This window comes from Crocodylus porosus, unplaced genomic scaffold (genome assembly GCF_001723895.1).
Source record: "Crocodylus porosus isolate Cpor-Errol unplaced genomic scaffold, CroPor_comp1, whole genome shotgun sequence".
NCBI classification, from domain to species: Eukaryota; Metazoa; Chordata; order Crocodylia; family Crocodylidae; genus Crocodylus; species Crocodylus porosus.
Genome location: NW_017728935.1, coordinates 3854959 through 3880889, shown reverse-complemented (window position 1 = coordinate 3880889; position 25931 = coordinate 3854959). Strand labels below are relative to the sequence as shown.

The 25931-nt window shown below is 48.8% G+C and overlaps 1 protein-coding gene across 2 annotated transcripts in view; it reads left to right on the top strand.

Annotated features, from left to right (window-relative positions):
• The window catches only part of IP6K3 (inositol hexakisphosphate kinase 3), a 38361-nt gene extending 13215 nt beyond the window's left edge, over window positions 1–25146 (top strand). Inside the window, exons 1-6 of one of the 2 annotated variants that reach the window (XM_019546709.1) lie at window positions 529–674; window positions 7845–8252; window positions 20141–20360; window positions 21375–21553; window positions 22238–22413; window positions 23557–25146. In XM_019546709.1, coding sequence (XP_019402254.1) covers window positions 8051–8252; window positions 20141–20360; window positions 21375–21553; window positions 22238–22413; window positions 23557–24033 — 1254 coding nt within the window. In that variant the 5' untranslated portion in view covers window positions 529–674; window positions 7845–8050 and the 3' untranslated portion in view covers window positions 24034–25146. Of the gene's footprint in view, window positions 1–528; window positions 675–7844; window positions 8253–20140; window positions 20361–21374; window positions 21554–22237; window positions 22414–23556 lie in introns of those variants that run through there. The other variant, XM_019546710.1, reaches the window with a different exon arrangement.
• The last annotated feature ends 785 nt before the right edge of the window (window positions 25147–25931 follow it).

The following is a 25931-nucleotide window of genomic DNA, read 5'->3' as shown; positions in this document are numbered from 1 at the left end:
GCCAGGATAATGCAAAAACTTGGTCAGCGTTGCACCAAAGCACCCACACCCTCTGTCTCGGGAGCTGACTAGCCAAGATGTATCCCCGCAGGGCTGGTCGACATTGAAGCCTGCTAATGCTGAGAGATAATAGAGTCACGGTCAGCCTTGCAAGGACCAAGGCTGATCCACAGGGAACAGAGAGCTTTGGGAAAGGGAAGGTGGGTGAGAGGTGAGAAACAATGGCTCGGAGACATATGTGATGTTGAACGCACGTGAGATGAGAAGCAGCAGTTCTTCTCCTGGAGTGTGGCTCGGATAACAGCGTCACACAGTTCCTCCGTTTTGGCCTTCCTGCCTCCATCAAAGGCACAATTTTGTTTTCCTGAGCATCTGGGGATGTTTTCTTTCTCTCCCCTGCTTTCGGTCCCTTGTTGCCTGATTGCCTCAGCTGTCAGCTGTACGTAATGGGCAGCAGCCAAAAATTTCCAAGAAGGTCAGATGACTCCCTCTGTATGTCAGCTCAAGCCCCCCCCCCTGCTCCACCCCAGCCCCACATACTGAGGCTGGGCATTCGAACCAGCCTTGCAGTGTAGCGAGAAAGCTAAGCTGAGCAACACCTCTGCTGCTGGGATACTCGCAGAAACCCACTGGTTCCAGGGCCAGGCCCCCAGTGAGGACACCTGAGCTCAGGGGTGAGTATACTTGTCCTGAGCTATGCACCTTGCACACAGGGCTTGCAAACAGAGGCAGGACGTTATCCGTAGTGCTTTGAGCTTGAGCGTGCCTTGCTTCCATGGATGAGAAAGGGGCAAAGGGAGACCAAAGGGGCTGAATCTGGGGTGACTCTTGGAAATCAAACTTCTACCGGGGCACATTAGGCGGTGCAAAGGGGAGGTGGACCTTCTTCTGTTGCTCTTTCTGGAATTTCTCTAGAAATCCTGTGGCTAACAGCAGAGCTTCTTCATTGACCACTGCTGGCTGCCTTAAGTGTCTGTCTGAATTTCATGATAAAATTATGCTTGGGCTGACTAACTCATAGCAGTGGCTTATGGGTTTTGCTGGCTAGGAATTAACCCTGCAAAACCAGGTTCTGTTTGGATCCAGGTCCCAATTTATCCAGACCTCATGATGCTTGTTCGGCGGAAACGCTTGGCTAATTACAAGGCAGGGTCTGCCGATTGGTGTTGGTAAAGCTGGTGAAGTACTTGAATGAATGGCAGGGGCTGTTGAGATGGGCCTGAGCAGATCACTGGGGGTTTAAAAACTAGCTTTTTTTCTGAGACTATTGCAGATCAAGGCCCTGCTTTGCTGCTAAGTCGTCCGTGATTTGTACATTTTGGGCAGGAGGTTGTAGCTGACCCGTCTGGGAACGGGGGCATTGGGAGCCTTGCTAGAGCCAGGGTAGCAGAGTGACTCTGGATTCACACCAGCGGCGCTGAAATCCATGCCTGCTCTGATCTGCGTAAGTAGGGCGCTTCCAGAAGGTGCTGGAGAAAGCATAGCAGGACCTTTCCAGCTGGACTCAGCTCCACAAGGATGTGTCTCACTTGCTGGTTCCCCCCAGCTCAACCACGGGGTGGGGCGGATCAGCTTTGCAGAGCAGGCCCCATTCAGCAGGCTGAGCGGCTGTTGTCCCCACACGGCGATTGCAATGTGCTGCATTGGATCCATGCTAAATGGGAGCGAAAGAGTTAAAAGATCTGGGGCATCTCCATGAAGCCAGGGGCAGCTTGGCAAGGGTGCCAGGAGGGCAGGGCATTTATAATCACAGCCAAAGGGACACTGATGCAGGCCTGAATATCTGTCTCTGTAACCAGGCTGCAAGGACTGGCAAGGAATTACTAAGGTGCACGAAGGCTTGCCCAGCTACGTACACATTATCCCAGACACGCAGGCAATCGCAGGCTGAGGGAATAGGGTTTTTAGCAGCCTATCAATCCAAGCTAATGCGACTCCCACCCTTCCTCCCTAGATCCGGCTGCTTTGCAAGGCAGCAGAATAAATCCTTCTGTGCAGCAAACTGTATCTTTGCATCTTATTTGTGAGGGACGTTGGGACCAACCATAAACTTTATGAACATCATATTCTTTCAGGAAAGGAAATACAAGATAAAAGGGCTCAGGGTTTCTGCACATAAGGATTTATGGGAGAGTGGTTAGAGCTGGGTTTCTTGCAGGCATCGGGGCTTTTCACTCCCAGCATGCTGCCGCCAGACAGTTATCCCTTCCCCGTTTGGCTGCAGTGGAGGGAAGAGCAGAAAAGGCCGATTTAAAAATTCATTGAGAACGAGCGCTTCCTCTGCTTGACTGCACATAAAATGGCTGTGAGAAAAGGCACTCGGGTCCTGGTCTCCAGCCAAACTGAAGTCAGCAGAAGAGCTTTGCGGGGCTGTGGATCTAGCCCCAGGAGTGGGCCCCACCTGAGGAGGCAGGAGCTTGACCAAAAAAACCCGCGCCAAAGAGAAGCGCACCTTGATTAATAGATCTGAAAGGAGGAGCACAGCCCCGCTGAATAACTGGCCCTTGGGGGCTCGAGGCTGCCATTGCCCACCCCAGCCCCTGCGCTGGGGAACAAGCTTCCCTCGTCTCTCCGGTGGGGCACAGTTTTGGTCTACAAGGACATCTGGGGAAAGGGCAGCCTGTCCCCTCTGTGCTAAAGAGAGCCGTGCTGTTTGTGGGAGGCTTAGGTGTGCTCTGAGGCACCGGGCCAAAGAGGGAAGGAAAACAGCGCGGTAATCCGGGTTTGTTTAAAAGAACCACAGGTCGGTGCGTCTCTGTAGCTCCTCGCTCCAGGAGCCCTATTTGCGGCTGGTGTAAACCGGCAGCGTTTTCCACTACCCTTTTGCATCCGCTGAGCACCTGGCCCGAACTCCATATCTACGGGCAGATCAATAGCGATGTCTGTCCAGGTAGCTTCAAATTAATAGGTCTCTTTTATTTTCTTTCCGTCCTATTTAAGCACAAACAGCTCCCTCAAGTGTATAAAACCCAGACTGCGCAGCACAGGGTACCTACGAAAGGGAAGCCGCCTGCCTTGGTTTTGGGGTTGGAGCTGAATTCAAATGAATTAACAAACGGACTAAAAGAGAGGCAGCGAACTCGGCGTTTAAAACCATGGTTTTCCCTTTAAGGCTGGGCTTTCCAAACTGGGGTATGCATGCGAGGGGCCAGGACGGGAAAGGCGAGGAGAAATGCAGAGCAGCTACAAGATTTATTCAGGTACAGGAGAAATTGCAGTGGCCCAGAAACTGTTACTTGTTACAGCAGCATAACGGGCTTCTTTAAAAGGGGGGGGTGCCTGTCTCCAAGTATGTTGGGAGCCACCAATCTGAACTATTGCTGTTAACCGGCTAAAATTAACATTTTGGTATGTACTGCAGGGGAGGATGCTGTCTATCTGTCTCCTTCCCTCCCTCTTTCTTTTTATCCCCATTGTATAAAATCAGAGCGCTGAAAATGTTGCCTTGGAAAGGACTGAGTAGATACCCATTGAGGATTTAAGGATTTGTCCTACATGATTTAGTTTTAATCATGCTTATTCTAGGGTCACACATCAATAATGTAAACTGTGTTCACTTGTACTCAGAGTGCTGTCGGGCAGGGATGAGTCGAAACACAGCAGTTAAGCACAGGTGCCCGTCGCTGCCCTCTGCCGTCCAAAACCAACACCTTTTCTACCTTTCGGGCAACTCTTGTGAGAGCAGTCATAGACCCACATGCATTCGAGTCGACAATAATTAGTATTTTTAACACTTTCAAACCTTTCGCCCTTCTGCTGGTTTTGTGTGGGATGGGTGCCTCTAAAGGCAGAGCAGCAAAACACTTGCGCGCTTGTGCGAGCTAGTTGGCAATCGCAGAGCCTTTCGCAGGCTCTGCTCAAGTCAGCAAAGACTGGAGATCCCCTGGAAAAGAAAATGTCCGGGCTATTTTGCAAAACCAGGGATGCAAAGTCACAAAACCCGTTGGTTTTCAGGCAAGCCAAAGCACGAACATTTTGCAATTTCGGTCAAAAAATGGCAGAGTAGCTTTTTGTCACTATGTTTTCACGCTATCTGTAATTTCTACCTGTAGAGTTATTTTATTTTTTACATGCATTGTTTTTCTCGGGGGGGGGGGTGAGTAACAACCCCTTAAAGTCTCCCTAAAGCAAGCAGTATGAAAAGTGCCATTTGATTTTAATTGATGGTGTTTTTAGTGACCCAAGTATCTGTTGGCACTCGAGACAACTCAAGCAAAGGAAAGGATTTATTTCAAGGGTTTTGTGCTAGAGAGGAGCGCAGAGAAGGTGGGAACGACTCCGTGAGCGCTCCTGGTAACACTGTTATGGTCAGAATGACTGAGCTGCTTGAGAAAGCAGGGGAATTAAAAGAGCCCACTCCACTTCGTAGGGCTATTGTTCTGAGTTTGGCTTAAGTGTAAACAGTAAGTCTGACCCCCCCGCTTTTCCTGACGCACACGGGGATGTGCTGGTCGCTATTAGTACAGGCATGTTATTTTTGTAACGGTTCCCCAGCCCTGGCATGTCCCCATGGCAGTAAGTCCTGTGTCAGGACTGAATTTTGTTCTCGGGTCCCCAAGAAGGGTTGTGATAACTCTGATGGCAAACAAATGCAGGAGAGAAACTTTGAAGAGCCAGATAATTTACTACAATGGATGCAAGTCAAGCAAGACTATTGAAGAGCTCATTGCCATTTGGAGAGGCGACATACGGAGACATTAATTCTTCCTCGCCTGGAAGACGTTCCTATCCATGGGTCAGCGTTGCTCCGTTGGTGCCAGCGCGGCCCAGTCAATGCTGTTCTGCTGTGCATGGTGATAAGAGCAGGAAAAGGAAAACATTTTTAGTTAAGAAACCTTTGGTATTTTCTTTTTCTGGTGCATGGGGGAAGGTTTTTTTCCCTCCAGGTTGGATTTGTTCTTTCACCTTCTCATCTCCTGCCCCTGTAGCGATGCCTGTAAATTCACTCAGTCCAGTTCATCTGGTCCTCAGACACCTGAGTTCAAGTGCCCTCTCAGTCAGTGATTTAATTATCCCTGAAAGAACAGGAGGAAAGTATTAAAAGCACTTGAGCTTTGACTCCTCTGTTTTTTCAAGCCAGGGAGCCTGGGAGATGTGGAGCCCATTGACTAATGCTCTTGTATTACCATGATGCTGATAATGAATAACACTGAGAGAAAATCGGTGCGTGTCATCCTTACTTCCAGTGCGATGCCAGACTTCAAAGAGGAAGGATGGCTCGGTCATGAGATCGCCGGGGATGTGAGAGACCTCGTTTAAATCTCTGCTCCGCCAGAGACTTTCTGTGCAACCTCGGGCGAGTCCTTTGAGGCACGTCTGCTGCACCCACCGCCTGGGCCGTGCCGTGCCGCTCTGCACGTGCTCCCTCCCCAGCTGAATGCGGCCTCGCTGCTGCCACGTGCCATAGGGTAACCTGTCCCAGCACCATGGGAGCGCGGCTACATTGCTTTCGGGAGGGAAGGAGCGTGCGAGCGTGGCGTGTTTAAGCAGGTTGCTACCTGTTACATCTGACATGGTGAGTCGGAGGTGTAGCTCTGCCCTTGGTGTCTCCACTCGCCTTCTGCAAAATGGGGAGAATGGCACGCTTTCCCCACCCCCAGCGTGAGGATGGGGAGAACAGAAGTGTTGCTCTTCATGAAGCACTTGGATAGGAGGCTGTATAAGTCCTTCCTATCAATCAAGTCCTTTAAACACACTGGCGAAGGCCTTGCTGCTTGAGCTCAAAAGGACTTTAGGTGCGCTAAGACGCTGCTCACTATGGAGAAGGGTCTCGGGGCGGAGAGGAAAGGCAGGAAAACACGAGGCCGTTTCCTTAGTCCTGTTCAGTGCCTTCGTATGGCCTATAGGCTCGAGTGCTGGACCGCTGTCACCCTTGTTTACTCTTCAGCTATCCCATTTCACTTCTGAATCCCTGCGCTCCAGGGTGGTTGCCCAGAATAACTCTCCTTCTGCATTTCCCAGTATTCATTCTCCGGAGGGGGGAGGCTGTGAACAAGCTGCTCCTCCATGCAGATGGGCTTTGCAGGGCCAAGTTCATACCTGGTGTAACTCCATCCTGATGTCTACCCAGGCCTTGACTTACTCCTGCAAGGGGCTCTCCCTGCCTGAGTGGAAGCAGCCCCTTCCAGGGGCGAACCTCTGGCAGGGGAAGTCGTCTCCTCCTGCTAAGCTGCCTTGCAGCAGATCCTGAAGCGACTGTGCCACTCCACTGGAGATTGGAGAGGGATCTCTGAGTGCTTTAAGCCCCTCACACCTGTCAAAGGAGACATTGATCATGGGAGATGGGGAACCATATTGGCAATACACAAAGGAAGTGAGCAAAGATGCTGCTGTCAGGCCAAGGCATTGCTAATTAAACCGGATGTGGGTAGGAGGAAGCTTATATCTAACTACCAGGCTTCTTCCCTCTCATGTTATTCACCAGCATATTGCGGGATTGATTTTATTTTTAAATAGCTTCCATTGCACGCCCTGAAATATGGTGTCCTTACGAGGCTGCAGAGGGAGTCTTCAGCATGAAGAGAGAGAGACCCGCCATAAACCAGCGCATTATCTAACTGCTTTTGGGCTTGCTCCAGCCTACGACTGCCATTAATTGGGTTCGGTGAGCCTGGCACGTGAGAAGTGGAATTCATCCCTGGAGAGGGGAGCAGTATGAGGCCTTAACCCTTCTCTTCAGGGCTCATACAGGACCTGTGCTGCCCTCGGGGTGACTTTTAGGCTTTGGGGCAGGGCTCATGGCATCCTCTGCATGTGTTCTCCCACCACGCTCAGGGCTGCTGTTCTTGCCTATCCGGAGCGGGAACAGACCCTATCGGATACCAACCCTAACAAATACAGGATGGGGTTTTTTTGCATCCGTGTGTGTTGTATCTAACTGCTCGGTCTAAAGCCAAATCCTGTTTCTATTGAAATCTATGGCAAATCTCCCAGAATCAGCCCTTTGGAGACATGACTGTGGTAGCTATGGATTTTTTTAGGTTTTACTGACACACAGAGCGTGTCTTGCTAGGTGAAGTGTGGAAAGCTGGGGGTCCGCCGGGGGTGTGGTTTGGAGCTGAAGTTGTTTATGAGCTTAGCAGAAAAGATTGTCAGGTTCACTGTCAATGCAGATCATCAAACGTCCTATCTCAGGCTCCTTTCGGAAGGTGGAGGGATCCTAACGCCCACATGGTACCCAGTGAGAAATATCCTCATCTGAAGTTTCCTTAAGGAAAGGGAAGGGGCTGGAGATGGACTCTACTGTCACGGGGAGGGACGGTCTGGGAAGTGGGGTGCTCCCAGAGAACAGCGGCCTTCACTGATAACCTCGCTGGCAGGGAACGCCTTGGACCCCCCAAGACTGAAAACTTTATCAACAGCTTCGTGTTTGGTGGGTTGACGTTACCTTCACCTGGGGGCTTCAGGCCAGGAAAGGCGCATCGTGTCAGTAACTTGATGTTAGCTGGCAGAAGGAATGCCCTGATCTAGCTGGTCTTAGACAGTCGCATTAACCTGATACTCTCCTGGATTGTCCTTCTCTGCTGCTTTTGGCCCTGTCCAGATCTAAATCGGGCCTCGTCTGGAATCTGCACCTCAAGCCTTGGCTCCCAGCCAGGACTTGTGCATGTATGGATCTCGCCCTACAAGCGTGCAACCTACACGTGCCTGCACGGTATAACTCTTCCTGCTTGTGCAAGCTTCTCACGGGCTGTGGGATGGGGGTTGGAGGAGCTTTAGAGCGCGTCGCACGGCCACTGGAGAGCGGCCTGGCTTTGTTTGAACTCCAGCAAATGACGGGAAGGTGTGCTTGAAGTGATTTGCCCTTGTTTCCTCACCTTCTGTATTTACCCTTCGTTTTGCAGTGATGTCCTCAATGGCAAGCCAAGAAGTCAGAAGACATCTGCACTAGGAGCAGCCACGATCTGGGTTCAGTGTCCACCCACACACGGCTGACATCCTTCAACCCGCCTTTGGATCTCTGCCCGCTTTAAGCAAGAGGGTGTTTCCTTTATAGACAGCCTTGTAGCTTTTCTCCAAGTTGGACTTGGACCACGAGCCTCTGAGCCTCATGGTGGGGCCTGTGGCCAACCCAGAGGCTGGGGAAGCCAGGAAGGTGGTGCTGCTGGAGCCGTTCATCCACCAGGTCGGGGGCCACATGAGCATGATGAAATACGATGAGCACACAGTCTGCAAGCCCCTCATCTCCCAGGAGCAGTGGTTCTACGAGTCGCTGCCCACCGCCATGAAGCAGTTCACCCCTCAGTACAAAGGTAAGAACGGGCTGAATGATCAAGGAGACAAGTGCGGGGGCTGCTAGTTGCCGTCCCGCTCAAACAAGAAGAGGAAATCTAGCAAAGAGCTCCTCAGCCGGGACTTACTGATGTGGTACTTGGAGTCACATTGAGTACGATGTTGGCTACCTATATTTCCAATGATTTTGGGCAGAAGGAACAGTGGGAATAAGAGCCTGGTGTTACCCTGTTGTAATGAAGTCAGTCCTGGTCTATCCCCAGGTAAGAGACGATTCTGGTCTAGCCTTCAGAAAAGCACGGTCTGAACCCTGGAGGTTCTTCTATCAACTTTTACTTGCACATCTGTTTCCTTGGGGGGTTTTTTGCCCAGATAAGCAAGGTTTGGCCTTAAGATGACAGACGTCAAAGCACTGAGGATTTTACTTGCCTTGATTCAAGTGTAATGGGTTTGCAAAACTGATGTGTCAAGTTCCAAACACCAGGATCTCTTGAGCTCTTGGGTACGCAATCAGATTATAAGACCGTCCTTTCTCATTGTGCTTTGCTCCTTAGTCCTAGGTAGAAGCAAGAAGTGTATCGGCCTAGAAAAAACAAAACCCAACATTAAAGGCTACCCTAAAGTTGTGCAGCTCCATAAAGATTTACTAACCTATTTCATTTGCTCTTTAATTGTTATGGAGTCATGTATGCTGCAGAAGCCGAGCAGATTGCGGGTGTTCGGATGGCTGCGTGCGTGCTGAAGGACAGGCCTGCCCTTGGGTGGAGGAAACTCTTGGAGAAATTTCTCCGGGGTTTTAGCGACACAGGAAAGCTTCTCCCTTCAGACCGATCAGCATATATATCGCTTTATAAAAAGCTGCGTGGAATTCCTGAGGATTATGGAGCTCAACCTCTTCGTTTTCCTTTCTGAAAAAGAAGCAGAAGCTCTCTGAGCCAGACTTCATTGTAAAAGAGGGTGCTCGGGTTCAACCAGATGTCAGGGGGCTGGGAGAGGTCCTCTGGCTTGCATTAGGCAGGAGGACAGGTCAGGGTCATAACCGCCCCTCCTGGCTCTTGGAGTCTACAAACTCCAATTTTCAGACCAGGCAATAAGGGATAACGCCTTAGTCCTTGCTGAGTTATGGTAGGATTCCTGCAATCAAAAAGGGTGTGGGGCTGGGGTCCTCCCATGCTCAGTGCTGCTGAGAAGGGGATGTCACCAGTGCTGGGGTTTCCAGCCAGCTGCTCCCTCTGGAGCGCACGTGTTGGAGCTGATGGGCCGGCTGACGTGATCCGGCTTAGCTGTCCACGTGCGCCTTGCCAGGTCAACGTGAGCACTCACGTGGCTCCTCCGAGGGCTCGGGCATGTCAGCAGACTTGTACCCAGGCACAGCCTCTCTTGAAGGGTGCCTAAGGGTTTGCAGGACCCCAGATGGGCCCTCTGAAAGTTTTGGATTTTTTTGTCATTTTCCTAGGTATGAGAAGTGTAGCCACATCTACAAATGGAGCCAGTTGATATAACTCAAAACCAACACTCTGCATTGTAGCCATATAGGTTTTAATTTACCGGTGGTTTCAAAACACGGCTTTATCCGTGTTTCTATGCTTCCCTTCATCATTGTATTGTTCAGTGCCCCAAAAAACTCCTTGCCCCTTGAGACTGTTGCCATAGGACCAAGTTTAAATGTAAGAAGAACTAGCAATTGGTGTCATAGCAAGATGGTAGCCACAGCGGCTTCTCAAAATGCCAGCCAGATGTTGGTAAGCCTGACATTTCCTGTGACCCATTTGGTGTGGTCAGACAAGACTAGGTTCTGCTGTTAATGGTTCTTCTGTAAATCTCAAGAAATTCCCATTTTCTCTTCCAGGTTTATGCTAATACACCAGAATCTGAATTTGGCCCTATCTGGAAAGCCAGTGCACTGGCAGTGTTAGATACTAAACTGGCTAAGTCCCTAGCTGTCATACAGCAGGGTTTCCCCAAATTGCATCCGATGGTGATCCGGTGTAATGTGCCCAACATTACAATAATACCAGTGAGTGAAGCCAGCCAGCCCTTCCGTTTTCCTCCCAGCCTGGAGTATAATGGGCCGATTCAGGTCTCACACCAGTTTAAGACCAGTAGCGCTCCACTTGGCCCAGCACATCTGCTCTGCACTTACACCAGCAAGAAAGGGAGGAGAATTACATCTTAGCTGACTGCTTGTTGACACAAAAGTTGCACCTGTTTAACTAAAGGTGCGAGGTTGCATTGCATTTACCTGGTGTCTAACTGATGTGAGCCAGGTTTAATCTGCAATAGGAGTGTCCCAGCACAAAGTTGCACCCGCTCTGCTGTTGGGGCAACCTCTCACTGTCAGTTCAACAGAGGTTAGTTCATGCTCGGCACGGTAAGAACTGTTTTAGGGACAACACGCATGTGTGACCGATACTGTACATTCAGCTTTGGCCTGTCCTAGTTACGGTCACACATTCTGGGTCACCTTCTGAGTGGCTGTGACAGTGTAAATGCGAGGAGGATTAGGTGGTTGAATGACAATCCAAGAAGAGGGAGTGGGCAGCGTAAGAGGGGAAGGCTTTTCCAAAGAGACAGAAAAGCTATTGCGGGGTAGTCCTTTAGCACCCAAGTTGGAGCTTCTTTCCACTTGAGGCTGCAGGTCTGCCTCAGCCGCATTTGTAATGTGACGCTGAGCCGTGCCCAGCTTGGTATGGTGTGCCGTCATGTTTGCAGTCAGGTGCCACCTGCCTATGTCTCACCTGCCCGAGGAGACGTAGGTGACCAGCCTGGGAAAGAACAGGCCTCCTGCTGAGCACTGCTTCAGTCCAAGGAGCGCTGCGGCTGCCTCTGCAGCACCAAGTAGCTCCTTCCAGCCAGCAGCTCCTCCTCGCAACATTTCTGGAGGGTTTTGTTTTTTGGTGAGCTGTGGAAGGCCAATGCAGGGAGGGTTGGTGGTACGGTTCTGCTCCTGAGAGCTCCCCCAAGTCTTCCCTAGCAAATGGCTGCTTGTATAGGTTCCTGGATTTCCTAGGCCTGACGGTAGCCCTGAGATGTTACAGGGGGTGTGCAAGTAGTTTCCTGGATTTCCCAGATCTGATGGTAGCCCTGAGATGTTACAGCAGGTGTGCAAGTATAGTTTCCTGGATTTCCCAGGTCTGATGGTAGTCCCGAGGCGTTACAGCGGGTGTGCAAGTATAGTTTCCTGGTTTTCCCAGATCTGATGGTAGCCCCGAGACATTACAGCGGGTGTACAAGCCATTGTCAGGCTGACACACATTTCAGCCTACCTGAGTCTTCTGTTCTTGCTTCTTTCTTACCCTTTGGCCCCCTCCGTTCCTTGCTCAGAGCTCGGACAGATGTGAGACCACCCTCCTGAGGAAGCAGGGAGGGTTTCTCTCATTGCAAACCCTTTATTCCTTCTTTCTTCTCCTGCTTTTATTCTCCTGCTGCAGAGATTAACATGCACTAATGAAGCTGCAGTGAGCTCGGGGCCTGCGTGACAGCAGGCGGCCAACTGTTTCCAGGGGAGGTGGAGACAGCGTTTGAAGGGGACTCTGAGCGGGGTGTGAATCCTGCTTCTGGACCCGTTGTAAGGGAAGGATTCGTAGCGTGCATGTGAGCTGCTGCCTCTTCCTATATAAAGATTGCCCAGTGCACCCTCATACTTCCCTGCTGCTGGCTCACAGAGCCTGGTAAACGAGTGCGCCAGATGTGCCCAGCAGCTGGGGTGTCACTGATTATATGCCAGCAGGATTATATGTGGGTCTGGTGCTTTCTTGTCAGTGGGTTGGGAAGGGGGTTCCCTGGAGACAGATCCTGGCACAGCCAAGCAAGGGACTTCATTTTGCTGCCCCATACCCCCCTCCCTTTATCCCATCTCCTCTCATTCAGTCCGTGCATCCACCACACGCACATCCTTATTCTTTCTCCTAGTATGCAAGCACCCTTATCCACGCACATGATCTGACGCAGAAATAATAAGGTTGGATGAGTCCTCTGGAAGTCATCTAATCCAGCCCCTGCTCAGGGCAAGAGCAGCTTTACCTTAAACCAGCAGGTCTCAACCTTTTTCGGCTCAAGGCACCCCGGAGAACACCAGTGCTTAGCTTTCACTTGTTTTCTGAGCGCAGAAAAGGAAGAGAGCACTTCTTCTCTTGAAGAGAACTCAGACCCATGTTTTGGGTGCTCTAGATCCCTATTTGAACTCTTTTGGTTTATCTTGCGATTGGTGCATAGATGTTTGCACACTTGCCACAGCATCCTGGTTGGGAATCACTGCCTTAAACCACTCCTGATTAGAAATGTGTCTAAGTGGCTCTTAATAACCTCCGCTGATGGAGATGCCACAGTCTCCCAGGTAATCTGTTCCAGTGGTTAACTTCCTTTACAGTTAGAAAGTTTTTCCTAATGTCTATCCTAAATCACCCTCGTTGCGATTTAAACCCACTACATCTTGTCCTATCCCCCGTGGACGTGGACAGCAGTTTATAACCTTCCTGTTCGCAGCAACCTTTCACATCTTGGAAGACTTATGTCTCCCTTCAGGCCTCCCTTTTGAGACTAAACAAACCCAATTCTTCCCGTCTTTCCCCATCAGTCATGTTTTCCAGGTAGCTCATCATTTTTGTTGCTCTCCTCTGGACTCTCTCAACACCTTTCTTCAATCGCCACGTCCCAAACTGGACACGGTACTCCAGCTCTGAGTAAACCGGATGGGTGATTTCACCTCCAATGGTCGATGCTTCTGCTTGTTGACTCCAGGCTACTTTGGCTTTTTTTGCATCAGCAAGATCCTGTTGACTCATTTCCCTTTGTGATCTGCTGCTGCGCCAGTCATTTCCCCATTGACATTTGTGTGGTTGGTGATTTCTAGCCTGGCACTTGTCATTAGTAAAGTTTGTCCTTGTTATTTTAGTGTATTTCTTGCAGGTTTTATTCTGGGGTCTCTGAGCTCACTGAAACCTCAGCAATTTGAAAAAAAAAAACCCAAAGCAAAAACTGGAACAATATGAAATCTCAGTACTTCCTTTCCTAGGGCCCAGTCCTTGGGAGTCTTGCCTAAGTAAGAATGGCAAGTTCTGCCCTACCCCTTGTTCAGCGAATGAGAGAAATGGGTAAGAAGTTGCATGTCTCCAAGCCACAGAGTTGTTTAACTGCTCCATGCAGCTCTTTACCTGATGAAAAGTAATGGATGCCTGCAGAAAATAAGAGGATACGTTCCTATAATGTCTTTTTTTTTCCTTGAAGAACTCCAAAGTGTGACTACAAAGATGAAGGGCCAACAAAATGCAGCCACCTCTGAGGAGGAGCTGCGGCAGCCAGATAGATGTTGCACACAACTGCCCTTGCAGAGAGGATGCCTTTCACTTCTTAATGGACATGAGTCCTTGAAATAGGCCTCTCTTTAAATGTAGGTGGCATTTTGCTGGGGCGGGGCGGGGTGGCCTGTGACCTGTCATTCCTTCACTTGGCAATAACTCGACCTTTTGTTAGTGAGGCTCTGAGGGTTGCAATGCATAACCACCAGCCCTGGTGCCCCTGGGACTGCGGGGAGAAGAGCAGTTGGGGAGCTGACAGCCCCTGCAGCCTGGCCAGAGTCTGAAAGATAAGGGAGCGTTCATTTTTAAAGGCTGCTTAGGAATGATAGACTCAGTTCAGCTGCTGTATGCTGGCAACTGTTAACTCTTTCAGTGTGAGTCAGACGTACTGGTCTTCTGAACAGATACAGCTTAGGGAGGCTTTAATCCACTCTTAATGCATGTGGGGATTGCTGGGGCACTGTGCGCTGTGGCTACATCCCCTCCTGCCTGGGAAGAGTGAAATAGGGAGTGGCATAGAGCTAAAAAGTCCTCCGTGCCTGGTGTTCAGAGGGGGCGGGAATCTATAAGGAGAACGGCAAGTGCTCAGCATCTCTGGAAGCCAAGTTCAGGAACTTTATTATCTAGAAAAATATACATTAGAATTATCCTTAGAGAAAAATAACTGGGGGGGGAGCTAAATTGCGAGGTGGGGTTATTGTTCGTGGACTTCAGTTAGGTTTGTATATCCAAAATGCAGTACTGAGACCTGCAAGAGGTGTATGTGGGTCCCCTCTTCTGCCGGTCTGTGCTTTATGTGGGCCTTGCCATCACTGATCATCTTGCAGCCAGCATAGCAATGATCTTCAGCCCCGGCGCCGCGGCACCCTGGTGCCCTGAGATCCTTTCAAGGGTGCTGCGGATTGCCACACGATGTTAGCACTTTTATGTGCGCGAACACAATTCACAAGAGAAACTCAGGGGTTTCAAATAGGAATCCATACTGTTAAAAGCATTCTGGCTTGCTGTGGTCTCTGACTTCCTTGCAACAGAAGATTTGCTCTCTTATTTTTTCTGTAGTCAAAAACAAGTGAAAATGAAGAGGCGGCATTTTCTGAGGGATGCCTCGAATCTCCAAAAGTTAAGAACCATTGCAGGAAGGGATCTGTCCTTCTCCGGGGAGGCAGGGACGTGCTAGCTCTAGCTCGTACCTGGGGAACGGAGACAGAAGAGAAGCTAAGCCACTTGGCAGACTTCACACAGGAGGTCTGGCAGGGCCAGGAGTTGCATACCCGTTTTCAAAGTAATTATCTGGTGACTCCGTCACCTTCCCGGACTCGTCTCTGTCTGGGTCATGGGAAAGCGTCTCTAAACACCACAAACCATGCAAGCCTTGGCATAAATTGGCAGCCCTTATGAGGCTAACGGGCTCGGTGAGGCAGATCTGGCCTTTCCTTTCGAGCCCTCCATTGGCTGGAAGCCTGTGACCAGCAGCTGCCGCTTGAAATTCAAGAAACAAGAAATCGGAGCAGGGATGGGATAAGTTTAAGCATACCCATGCCTCGATCCTGCCCAATACCTGGGGCCCATTGTGAGGCTGACCTCTACATAACCAGACATATAAGCCCAACTATCTCATAAAAATCAGCCGCAGTGCCAAAAGCTCAGCTCTGTGAGGTCAGAAATAAGCTCTCTGCCTCCCGAATAAGCAGGGAACTTGTTCTGAACATAGCACCCAGTGTAATACCCATTCAGGCCGGTTTCATCATCCCTCGTGCCCATGTTTCTGAGCAGCTTGCTCAGGTGATTCTCTTTGTTTAGCAGTTTAAAGGACCGCTGAGTTTAGTGGAGAATTCAGGGTTTTGCAAAGACATTGTTTGAATCCATCATTGTGGGATTATTTTTAAACCGTCCCTTTCCCCAGTTTTTTCTGCGCTGCCTGCATTTCTTGGGAGGCTTGCGATTCTGTTCTGTTTTCCCAAATGCCCCACTTCCTGGACTCTTGCGCTAGGTGAGAAACTGGGCTTTTTTTCTCTCTCTCTCTCTTTTTTTTAAATAAAAGTGCCTGTCCCTCCTGATTACAAAGATGCCGGTGATAATGGCACCTGAGCACATCCTAAGAACTGTCCCTCTGCCATCTGCTCTCTCAAAATGGCAGAGATTTACTTGATAACATTACATGGGTACAAAAGCGCATGCCTCTTAAGCATTTTTCTGTACCTCTCTTCAGTCCCAAGCCTGCCAGTACAAAGATTGCCTGATAATTTCCCCTCCACCCCCATCCCTTTTTTAGCATGGTGTCCCAATGTGGGGCAATAAAACAACGACTCTCTACAAATCTTTTCTGCCAACGCAAGTTGTTTTTCCTTCTCTGCACCGGAAGAGCCACGAAGGTCCGCAAATTAGAGGCAAAACGTAACAGGGAAGGGAAGATTAGGCATCGGATGGAATATTTGCAAGGTCTCCATCACCGAGTCATGCACGTAGATGCTCCTCGTTGCTGTTTTCAGTCCGCTGGGAGACTTGGAGACCATTATGCAACGATGGCATTAGTGTTGGGATGCTGTCCTTTAACTCTTCCCACCCAGCTAGGCTCTTTAAAAAGCATCCACACAGACTTGGCAGGCCCTTTTCCATTTCAGGCAGGTTAGATGACCTTGAGACGAGCTTTTATCTTCCCAGTCTCTCAATGCTGCCTGTCTGGTTTTGAGCTGGCTCTGGAATTATGGATTTATTTTTGGGCCCAGTTCTGCTAAGACTCATATTGCACAGGGCAGTAAATAAATGCACTTGTAAATTTAAAAATAAGTTCCTGAGAGAAGCGCCAGCGAGCAAAGCATAGCAAAATAACTCCTGAGCATAGCAGAGGTGCCTCTGGCATGCAGATGGCTTCTGTGACTGTTCTGCGTCTACCTAGCCGGCTTTGCAGGGAACAGGCAGGGTTTTCAACGATACCGAAATGAAAGACAAGTGCTTAAATGCATCAAAGCTTTGCAGTCAGATAATAGTCCCCTAGTTGTAATCAGAGAGAAGCGTCATAGCAGCCAATATGCTGAAACCACGTAGTGTCTGTTTTGCACATGTACCTCGGTTATATGACCTGTACAAAATTAGCTACCTTTCCAAAAGTGAGAAATAGCATGAAAAAAAAAGAATGTATTTAAACTGAGGTTTTCATATTCAAGGGTGTTTATGTGCCTAAATTCGACTAAGGCTTTGATGCCTGATGGCTCCTTTTGCCTTCGAAAGAGAGCTCCCTGTTAATTAGCCTGTTTGTGTAAGATAATTAAGAGGCACCGGTTTCATGTAACGTAACAGTTACAGAGCCAGATCATTGAGTGATATAAATCAGCACAGCTCCGTCAACTGGAAGATTTTTGTGATGGGGACATTTTTTCATGTCTAAATGCTCCATACCGAACAACACAGCACTAGAGATGCATTTAATGAGGAATATACTCTGAAAACTAAACGTAGAGAACTTGATGTGTAGTTTCATAGGAAATAGTGTCTGTCTGGGTAAAAAGATGAGAAAAATCTCTGCTTGCCCTGCAAAATGCAAATGGGAATTAGAGAGGCACGCTGGATTTTGTCTTGCTTTTCAAGTGACCGCCGGTCCCGTGGACTGGCAGATGGAACTGAAAGAATAACCCTGCGAGTGATGCCTGAATGAGTTCAGTCCAGCCCCTCGCTCCCTGGCGTCCTGGTGCTTTGGGGCTGGCAGGGTTAAAGAAAGAAGTTAAGCTCGGGTTTTCAGAAGTGCTGAACACCCTGCACTCCATCTGAGCTGAACAGAAGCTCAGGATCGCTGGAATTTAGGCCACAGAAAACTCATTTTAGTCCATAAAGTCAGCAGCTGTGACTCTGAATACACCCAGGTGGGAGAACAGTTGATTTTTCCATTTTCTGCCTCCAATCTCATTCTAAATGGAAGGAAGGGAGCTTGCATATTTATCTTTTCTTGGCAAACATGCTTCGGAGAACAGAATCTCCTTGTTTCCAAGCTGCAAAAACGCATCTTCTCCCCGAAGACTCCCGGAATTGGGGATGTTTGCACCTAGAGATCGTTGGACAGGAAAACCAGGTCTTTACTTCATCGGGGTTCTTTATGTTGATGACTCCATAGGTCCATAAAGCCTAGAGACTTGGCACCAGTAAGACACCCACGTGGGTGTAAGGTAAGATATCTACAGCAGGACTTGGAACGATTTCAATTGAAAGACACTGCTCTGAGCAGCTCAGGCGACCGAGATCTAATACCAAAAGGGTAGCGCTCTGTACCTCTCAAAAATGTTCAGAGGGGCCCAGACAGAGTTGACAGAAAGTTTCAACAGTGCTAGCGTTAGCCATGAGACCACTGTTAGCAACCTTTCTCTGAAAGGTCAGAGCTGCCTCATACGAAAGCCATGACCATTAGTAATCTGTCATCTGATACTCCACGGCAGCGGTCCCTGCCGCGAAGGCTTTGCTAGGGGTAAATATGTAAAAGGTTGCATGGTCCTTGAGCCATATCATTCCCAGTTAAGACAGTAGAAGCTGCAAAGGTAAAATGCATGGCAGTCTTGAATATTTTGTTACCCTCATAAATAAGGGAAGGGAAGCCAGTGTTCATCATCAAGTTCTCCTGGGCTAGCCAATGGCAGTATCATGAATTGAGAGGAGAGTTTAATGTACAGGGCTTTAACCCCGAAAGGATCCATCCAGTGATTTGAAGCACATCCATGGCAGCATACGGGCATCGCATGCCAAGCCAGTTACCCTATTCGTGCCAGCACACATGTTCTTGGTGAGCTGGGCCTCTACGTTTGCTTTGGTTTTGTCCCAGTGTCAGTAATCCTGGGGTGACTCCAAAGCCACAGAGAGATTTCAGGTTGCTTCCTGCAAAAAGGAAAATTGCTCTGGAATCTGGATCACCCTGTCACCCGGCTATCGTTTCACCTAGTCCATTTGGTACAGGGCAAACTGTTCTAAAGTAGGTTACGCTGCGGAGGTACTGTTTCAGCTGCCCTGCTTCCTGAGATCAGCTTATGAGATATTTCAGTAATAAGACGAGGGGCCTGGGGAGCCTGTCCTCCTTTGGTTGTTTGCAGTGGTCCTTTTTTTATTCGCAGCTCCAAAAATACTATTTGTCACTTAGTATCGAAGGTTGATTTTTGGTAGAGTTACCCCACAGATTAATTTGGCCCTTTAACACGCCAGCCCATAAAGAAGCAAGGGGGGAAGCTGCGGAAAGGAAATGGATGCTTTCAGGCAAAGATACTATAACACGCAGTGATAGGTGTGCATTGCAATGCCGCTACTTGTGTAGGCGCTTGCTGAGGTTTTACAACTGCAGACCTGGCTGTAGCAACGTGGCCAGAAAGACAGAGCCCTGGGCTGGGACTCGGGAGATGTGGCTTCTATACCTAGTCCTGCGGCCGGCGTGCTGGATGACTTCAGCCAAGACGTGACTCTGTTTCCCCATGTGTAGACTGAGTTCCGTGAGTGGAAAGTGCTTATATAAGAGCTAGGGTTATTCTTGTAGGAGTAAGGATCTGTATGCCTACCTGATGGCTGGGAAAAGCTGACGCACAGATGTTAGGAGCAGGATTCAAGATGGCTTGCAGGGGGGGCTGAGCACTACAGCTCCTGCAGACTTCAGGCCCAGGGCATAGCGCCTCGGGCTTCCCAGCTGTAGGGGTTGCAGCTAAGACACTGACCTTCCAAGGCTATTATGCACCTGAGTCTCTCTGAGCAGGGAGCTGGACTAGATGTGTCCTCCTGTGGTCTCTTCTAACCTATTACGTGATTCTGAGTAACGTGGGAACGGGAGCTGGGACTAAAACGGCAGTCTCTTGGTGCGGAGCTCAGCCAGCTGGCTAAAATGAGAGACCTTACTAGGTGTGATCGTATCACTCTAGCGCCTTGAGACCATGAGACTAACACAGGCGGTGCCCTCTGCTCAGTGGGGATGAGGTAGGGCTTTGAAGTGGGATGCCTTGTTTCTGTCTGCACTTATGACTGAAGTCCTGGAGTGGCCATTAGGCAATTCCTTCCTGCTCTCATCACTGAAACTCCTTGTGACAGTGCTAGATTGCTTGGCGGGTAGGGGTGCTGATGAGCCCTCACCTGCTCTAATATGGAGCACATGTTTGCACACTGTGATTTTTGTGTCAAGGATTTGCTCCCTCTCCTGTTTTGCTCCCGGAAAACATCTCAACCTTTGTCCCATGGCTGAGAGCAAGACCCAAATCCCTCTCTGTAAGTCAGCCAAGTGCTCCAGAGTCCTGTGTCGGGGGCTTTGCTGGTTCAGCTGTTGCATAGCTTGGAAAGAATGACTGCCTGGAGAGGAGCTGGACTATGGGGAACATGATGTACGGGACAGGCGGGCTGCATGTGAACCAGCATGGTGCGGGGTGGAGTAAGCAGAGGAGAAGGGGATATCTAAAAAGCCGGTGCCTGCTTTCCACACTTACAGGCGCTTGAGGGGTCTGATTCGGAGTCCCTATAGCTCAACCCTCCATACTGGAAAATGGACTGCTAAATATTGCTGTTGTAAGCAGAGTTGGGTGGCATCTAATAAATACAAGCGGTGATTGCTCTGTGGTTTGTCCCACTCACGTGATTTCCCTTCCCTTGGCTTCTTTTTGAAGGTATCATTTCTGTGCGTCTCCGAAAGGACAGCATGGGCAACCTGAGCCTGATAGCCAGCCCCAGCCTGCAAACTGAGACTTGCCACTCCTTGGATAATGCCGTCAAGGAGACTTCAGTCGCGATATGGCACAAGTGCAAGTGGACGAGCGGCAGCAGTGGCAGTGACCACATGGTTGTCAAGTGGGGTCACAACCAGCTCGCCAAGACCAGCAAAGACAGGTGACTGCCAGATGTCATGAAAGCAGCATTAGTTTTGCTCACATCCAAGCCGAATTCAGGCTGAACTCATTTATAATCACAGGCCTGTGCGTGGGAAGCCCAGATGGGAGTAGGGTTTACAGTGGGCACAACATAGTGGGAGACCCTACTGGGTGTGACTGTATTACTCCAGTGCCTTGAGACCGTGAGATATCATGCCGATATCCTAACATTGAGTTTGTCCTGGCTTCACTGGTATTACTCCTGATTTAGCAACACCTGCCTACCAGCTTCCAGCGTTTTACACACTGAATTGCCTACAAATACAATGACCCAGATTTGACACTCGCACACATGATGGGAGACTCTGGGGCAACTCCACCACCCTCAAAGGCATCCTTCTATGTTTATAGCTCTGCAGAAAACAGACCTTTGGCTGTTTTCTGCAGTAGCTGCTTGTCTGATCTGCCTGGGCGTGAGCAGAATTGCAGCCCCTGAACTCTGGAGAAAGCAGGGAGTGCGTTATACCTACTCCCCCAAGGTGCTGTGCACTGCAGAAGGGGACAGAGGTTGCGGCTGCATGCCCACCTGCCCTCCGAGAGCCAATCAGCTAAGCTCAGTAGTCACAAAAGCCACACGAGGGATAGTGAGCCGGAGCCTGCTGAGGACTGTAAGTAGCAGATGCACAGCCATTGCACTCAGTGCTGCCAGGCAATCTATTGCTTGGGTGATATTGGGTGCACCCCCTTGCAACCGTCAGTGCTATGAGTCTGGGCACCCTTTCATGGAAGCCAGAGTCACTCTCAAATTGCAGTGAAAAATACTGACGTGGAGCAACAGCCTAATTTGTTCCAGTACATAGTACTTCAGTCAGTAACAAAGGGTCTCAGCAGGTTGGACACAATGAATATTTTTCCTTTGGGATCCCCTGAAAATCACCCTTATCCAATTTCCGCCACTACAAAAGGAGAAAAAAAATTGCTGCCTTTCTGGAGCTTTCAATCCAAATTTGCCTCTTTTGTGCACTTTGTCTAGCTGCCCGGGGAAGATGCTGTTGAGGACAGATCTTCAGTATCATACAGGCGTTGCTTCACTCATGGAAGATGCAAATGGAAACCAGCCAGAAAGAAACAGCTATAACCCCTGGGGACTTCACTGCCACCAACAGCACCTGAACCGCATGTCCTCCAAATATAACGAGAATAGACTTCATCGTATCCTTTTTATTTCCAACTGTTCCTGTTGCACTTTACTTGCTTTGCATTGAGGAGGGCTCACCGAGGTAGGGTTGTCACTAGCACCGTGCCTGCTAATAATGAGTAATAATCAACATACATTTTGTGTGTAGGTTTATTCTGTGCCCCAAAGCCCCTGGGAGCCAACCAAATATGCTATATCCTCTCCATCTCTGTTTAAAAGAGGCTCTACATCAAAGGATATCTGTCGAAAGCCAACGGTGCTTTGGACCATATATTTAAAAACACAATCATGTAGGAATTACAAAACATAAAGGGTTCAAAAAAGCAGCAGTAGCTTTGCTTCCTCCTTCTGCAACTTCATTTGATCACTAGTCATGGACTAATGCAGCTTAATGCCCCTTGCTCCCCTGCTGCACTCAAGCGAATTCAGTGCTGATGAAAGGCCCTGGATTGACAGCCCGGGGCTGCCTCTGCCCTAGAGAGGAGCCACTGGCAAATGCAGCTGGTGCAACTATACCAAATTGGCTGAAATTAGCAGCCAGGGCAATTGCTACGCTGTGAGTAGACAAAGGTGCGTCACACGTTCTCATTGCGCTCGAGAACGGTTTAAAGTGACCTGCCAGAAATGCATAGGGCCACCTCTGATCTAAGCCTTCCTTCAATTAGGCATTCCTTTTGCCTTTAACATGTGCTATTCAGAGTTTCTCTTGCTCGAAAACGTGGTGTCAGCGTATAAATACCCTTGCATTCTGGACTTAAAGATGGGTACCAGGCAGCATGGGGATGACGCCTCGGAGGAGAAGAAAGCTCGCCACATACAGAAGTGTGAGCAGAGCACTTCTGGGTCGCTGGGAGTTCGCATTTGTGGGATGCAGGTAAGGAGGGCTCTTGGCCCATTGATCCCTTTGGTGTTTCCGCTCTTCCAAACATGCATTTGAGTAACCACCTCTACAGGCCCAGTCCTCAGCTGCTGCAAACGGGGGGGGGCTCGTTCTTCATGTCCGATGAGTGTTGGTAGTTTACACCAGCTGAAAATCTGGCTGCGTTCTGCGGCTTGGAGCTGTCCAGAAGGGGAAAAGGACATGAATTGTCCAAGCTCGGTTCATTTGCAAGAGCTGTCTAGTTTAATCAATGCAAACCCATGCATTTCTCTCGGGATAAATAAACATTTATCTGGCTCCTCTTGATGGAAATGATTGCTACTTCCTCCTGGAAACTGAAACCATCAATCTGCTTCACTTATGCCTCCGAGAAGGTTTAGAACATCGCTCTCCTGTGCGTGACGCATAATTATTATAGTTCTTATGATACGACTCATGTATTGCATGTTGTAAACAGTGTCAGCCAGGTCCCTCTCCAGCCTGATACTGAACGGATTATCCTATGAATTGCATCAGGGATGTAACCTCCTTGTGCATCCCCCTTCTCCAGTTCCTATGGAGAATAGTGCTAGCAGATGCTGAACATGTAAATTGTTCTAAGCTTCCTTGCCAGTCTTTATTCCTGTGGCTGAGGAAATAGCGTGCTGTGCAGCACCAGGTGAGCGAAGGCACGGCACTGGGGCAGCTAACATAGCGCTATGGAAAGTCACTGTTTTGACCCGGGGAGACAAGGTTCTTTGGGTGAATCTGATATCTTTTATTAGACCGACTTAAATAGTTGCAGAACAATTTTTAAGCAAGCTTTCGGGTTGACCTGTGCCTGCAAAACCAGTTTTCAGCTGAGATAGGCCTCCATTTGCCCTGGTACAATCTTAATGCCTACTACAGTAGGGCTGTATGAACCTGGGCAACTGTACTGGGGGGACGGGGACTGGCTACCAATGGTTTAAACTGGCAGTGTAGACAAGGTTTCATCTGCAGTTAGGAGCCTGCTGCCTAAATTGTCATATACAACTTGGATCAGAGAGACGCCAGGCAAGTTAGATCAACTCTAAGCCGTAAGATATTTTTCCTTTGGAACGCTTCAAAAATGAAATAATTTCAGATGCCCATCACTTTTTTTCCTTTTTATTCAAGGTTTACCAAGCTCACACGGGCCAATTTTTTTGCAAAGATAAGTATTACGGAAGGAAACTCTCCCCTGAAGGCTTCAGGCAAGCCCTCCACCAGTTCCTTCACAATGGGAACCACCTCAGAACAGACCTGCTGGAGCCCATCGTGCTGCAGCTGAAGGCTTTGCTTCTGGTCATTAAAAAGCAGAGTTCCTATCGCTTCTACTCCAGCTCGCTTCTCATCATCTACGACGGGCAAGAACACAAGGAGAACGGAGCCACTTTGGACAACTATCCTCAAGGGAGCTTCCAGAACATAAACTGCACCGCGTCCCATGGGAGCAGCCATGCCAAAGTTGACATTCGCATGATAGACTTTGCTCACACCACGTACAAAGGCTCAAAGTGCAATCACACCACCTACGACGGGCCGGACCATGGCTATATTTTCGGTCTGGAAAACCTCATCAAAATTCTGCAGAACATTTCAGAGGGCAAATGACACATGCCGTGAGACAGCAGAGACACTGGGGTGGCAGAGAGCCCAGAACAGGACTTGCCTATGCATTGCGTCCATTCTACAGAACTCCTCACCGCTTCCGAACATCTCGCGCGCTGCTGGGAATGAGAGCGTGGACAGCTTGCTAGGAAAGTGAAGAAAATGCTAGATGTGCCGTTACTGAAGCCAGGTGTAAAAGAAAAGGACTGAAAAGAATCTGTAGTGGTTGTGATATATCAGAAGATTTATTTTCCTTTCTTGTTTTACTGCTGTCCTTGATTTGTTTGAGAGCCAGAAGAAAGAAATACTTGAAAGAGTCTTAAGGACAAAATCAGACCTACTGCCTCTGTACGCACTTGTGAAGCCAAAGGGACTAAGCAGATACCGTGCGTCTGAGAGAGAGGCTCTTACGAGCTGGCAGGTCTTAACAAGTCGAAGAATTACTTTTAACTCAAGCTCAGTGTGATGGGCCAAGGACATCCAGCAACACGAGCAGAAGACGAAAGCGCTCCCTGATGCTCGCTCTCCAAACCCGTGGCATTGACTGCAGTGCTGTAGGAAATCCTGAGCATAGTGCTGACATATATGGTGCTATGTAAGATCAAAAAAAAGTGCCAAACATTCAAGAGGTCCTTGCTGTAAACTACTTAACGCCAAAAGGCGTGGATAGGTACGCTCCAAAGCACAATCTCCACTCGGTGAGAGCTTAATATCCACTCACGCATTAAAAGGACAGTCTTCAGGAAAAGATGGACTGGAGCTGGATGTATCTAAGAGTGTTGATTGCGGCAGATATCGGTGGCGATAAGATTCACATCAAGGCATTTTAGCTTCAAAGAGAACGTGTGACTGAGTCGAGAGCTAGAAAGATAGGGTCATCTAGAACTTTTTTTGTAAAACTGTTTTGTGTGTGTGTTTAGAGGAGAGGAAATTGGGAAAACTTGACAATATGTTTACAGTAGTCATGAATAACTAATACAACTTAATTCCTTCCTGCGCAGCGTGGGAAACTTGTTAGAGGTGTCTATGAGTCAAGAATAGAGAGCCAAAGCCCAATAACTGGGGAGTTGGTGTATAAATAAAATCGTCTAGATCATTGTCACGTATTGCTGTGCCTCTTTGTCTCTTTTTTCCTCCTCACTTTCTGTGCATCCTAAAATTGTTCTGCGGTTTTTGGAGGAGCGGGGAGAGTTGGAGTGGGGGGAAGGAAGGAGTGAAACAAAACACTCAGAAAGAGCCAATATTTCCAAATGTTTAAATCTGAGTTCTCCAGGGAAACTTTGTACTTGTACGTTACTGCACGCAGCTGGTGAATCTTCTTCACACGTTATAGCTGGAAAATGTAAATCATCTGGTCATCTTGTATGTTTTATTTGGACTAAAACGCACCTGGGTAGAAGAAATCAAGTTATTTACTGGAAGTTGTGCATAAGGCTGTGTATTTTTGGCTACAATCTCCGATGATTACAAACAGCACAATAGCTAAACTTGAGCAGTCAAGATATTAAACCACTAATTGCTTTGGTCCAAATTACACATTGTGATTCTAGGGATGGGTGATTATTGCTTTAATCAATGGCCATTTTTCTGATTTCATCCAGATATACTGCTTTTTTTTTTTTTTAACATGCACATAGGTCCTTCCTCGCTAGGAGTACCCATTTGGTGATTGCTCAAAAATCCTTGCTGTTTTCCTAAATAATACAGCAATGCAATCCTCATGCAGGTTGTCAAGGTTGCTACAATCATGCAGTTTTATGTGTAAAGCCCATAATAGAGTAATGAAGAAAATAAGCAACTGGGCCGCTGAAAAGGCCCCTAGGCCAGAACTTGCTGCTGGAGAACCTATGGCTCAGCTGTTCTGAAACTGCGTGAGAGTTGGAGGGTAGAGTAACCTAGTA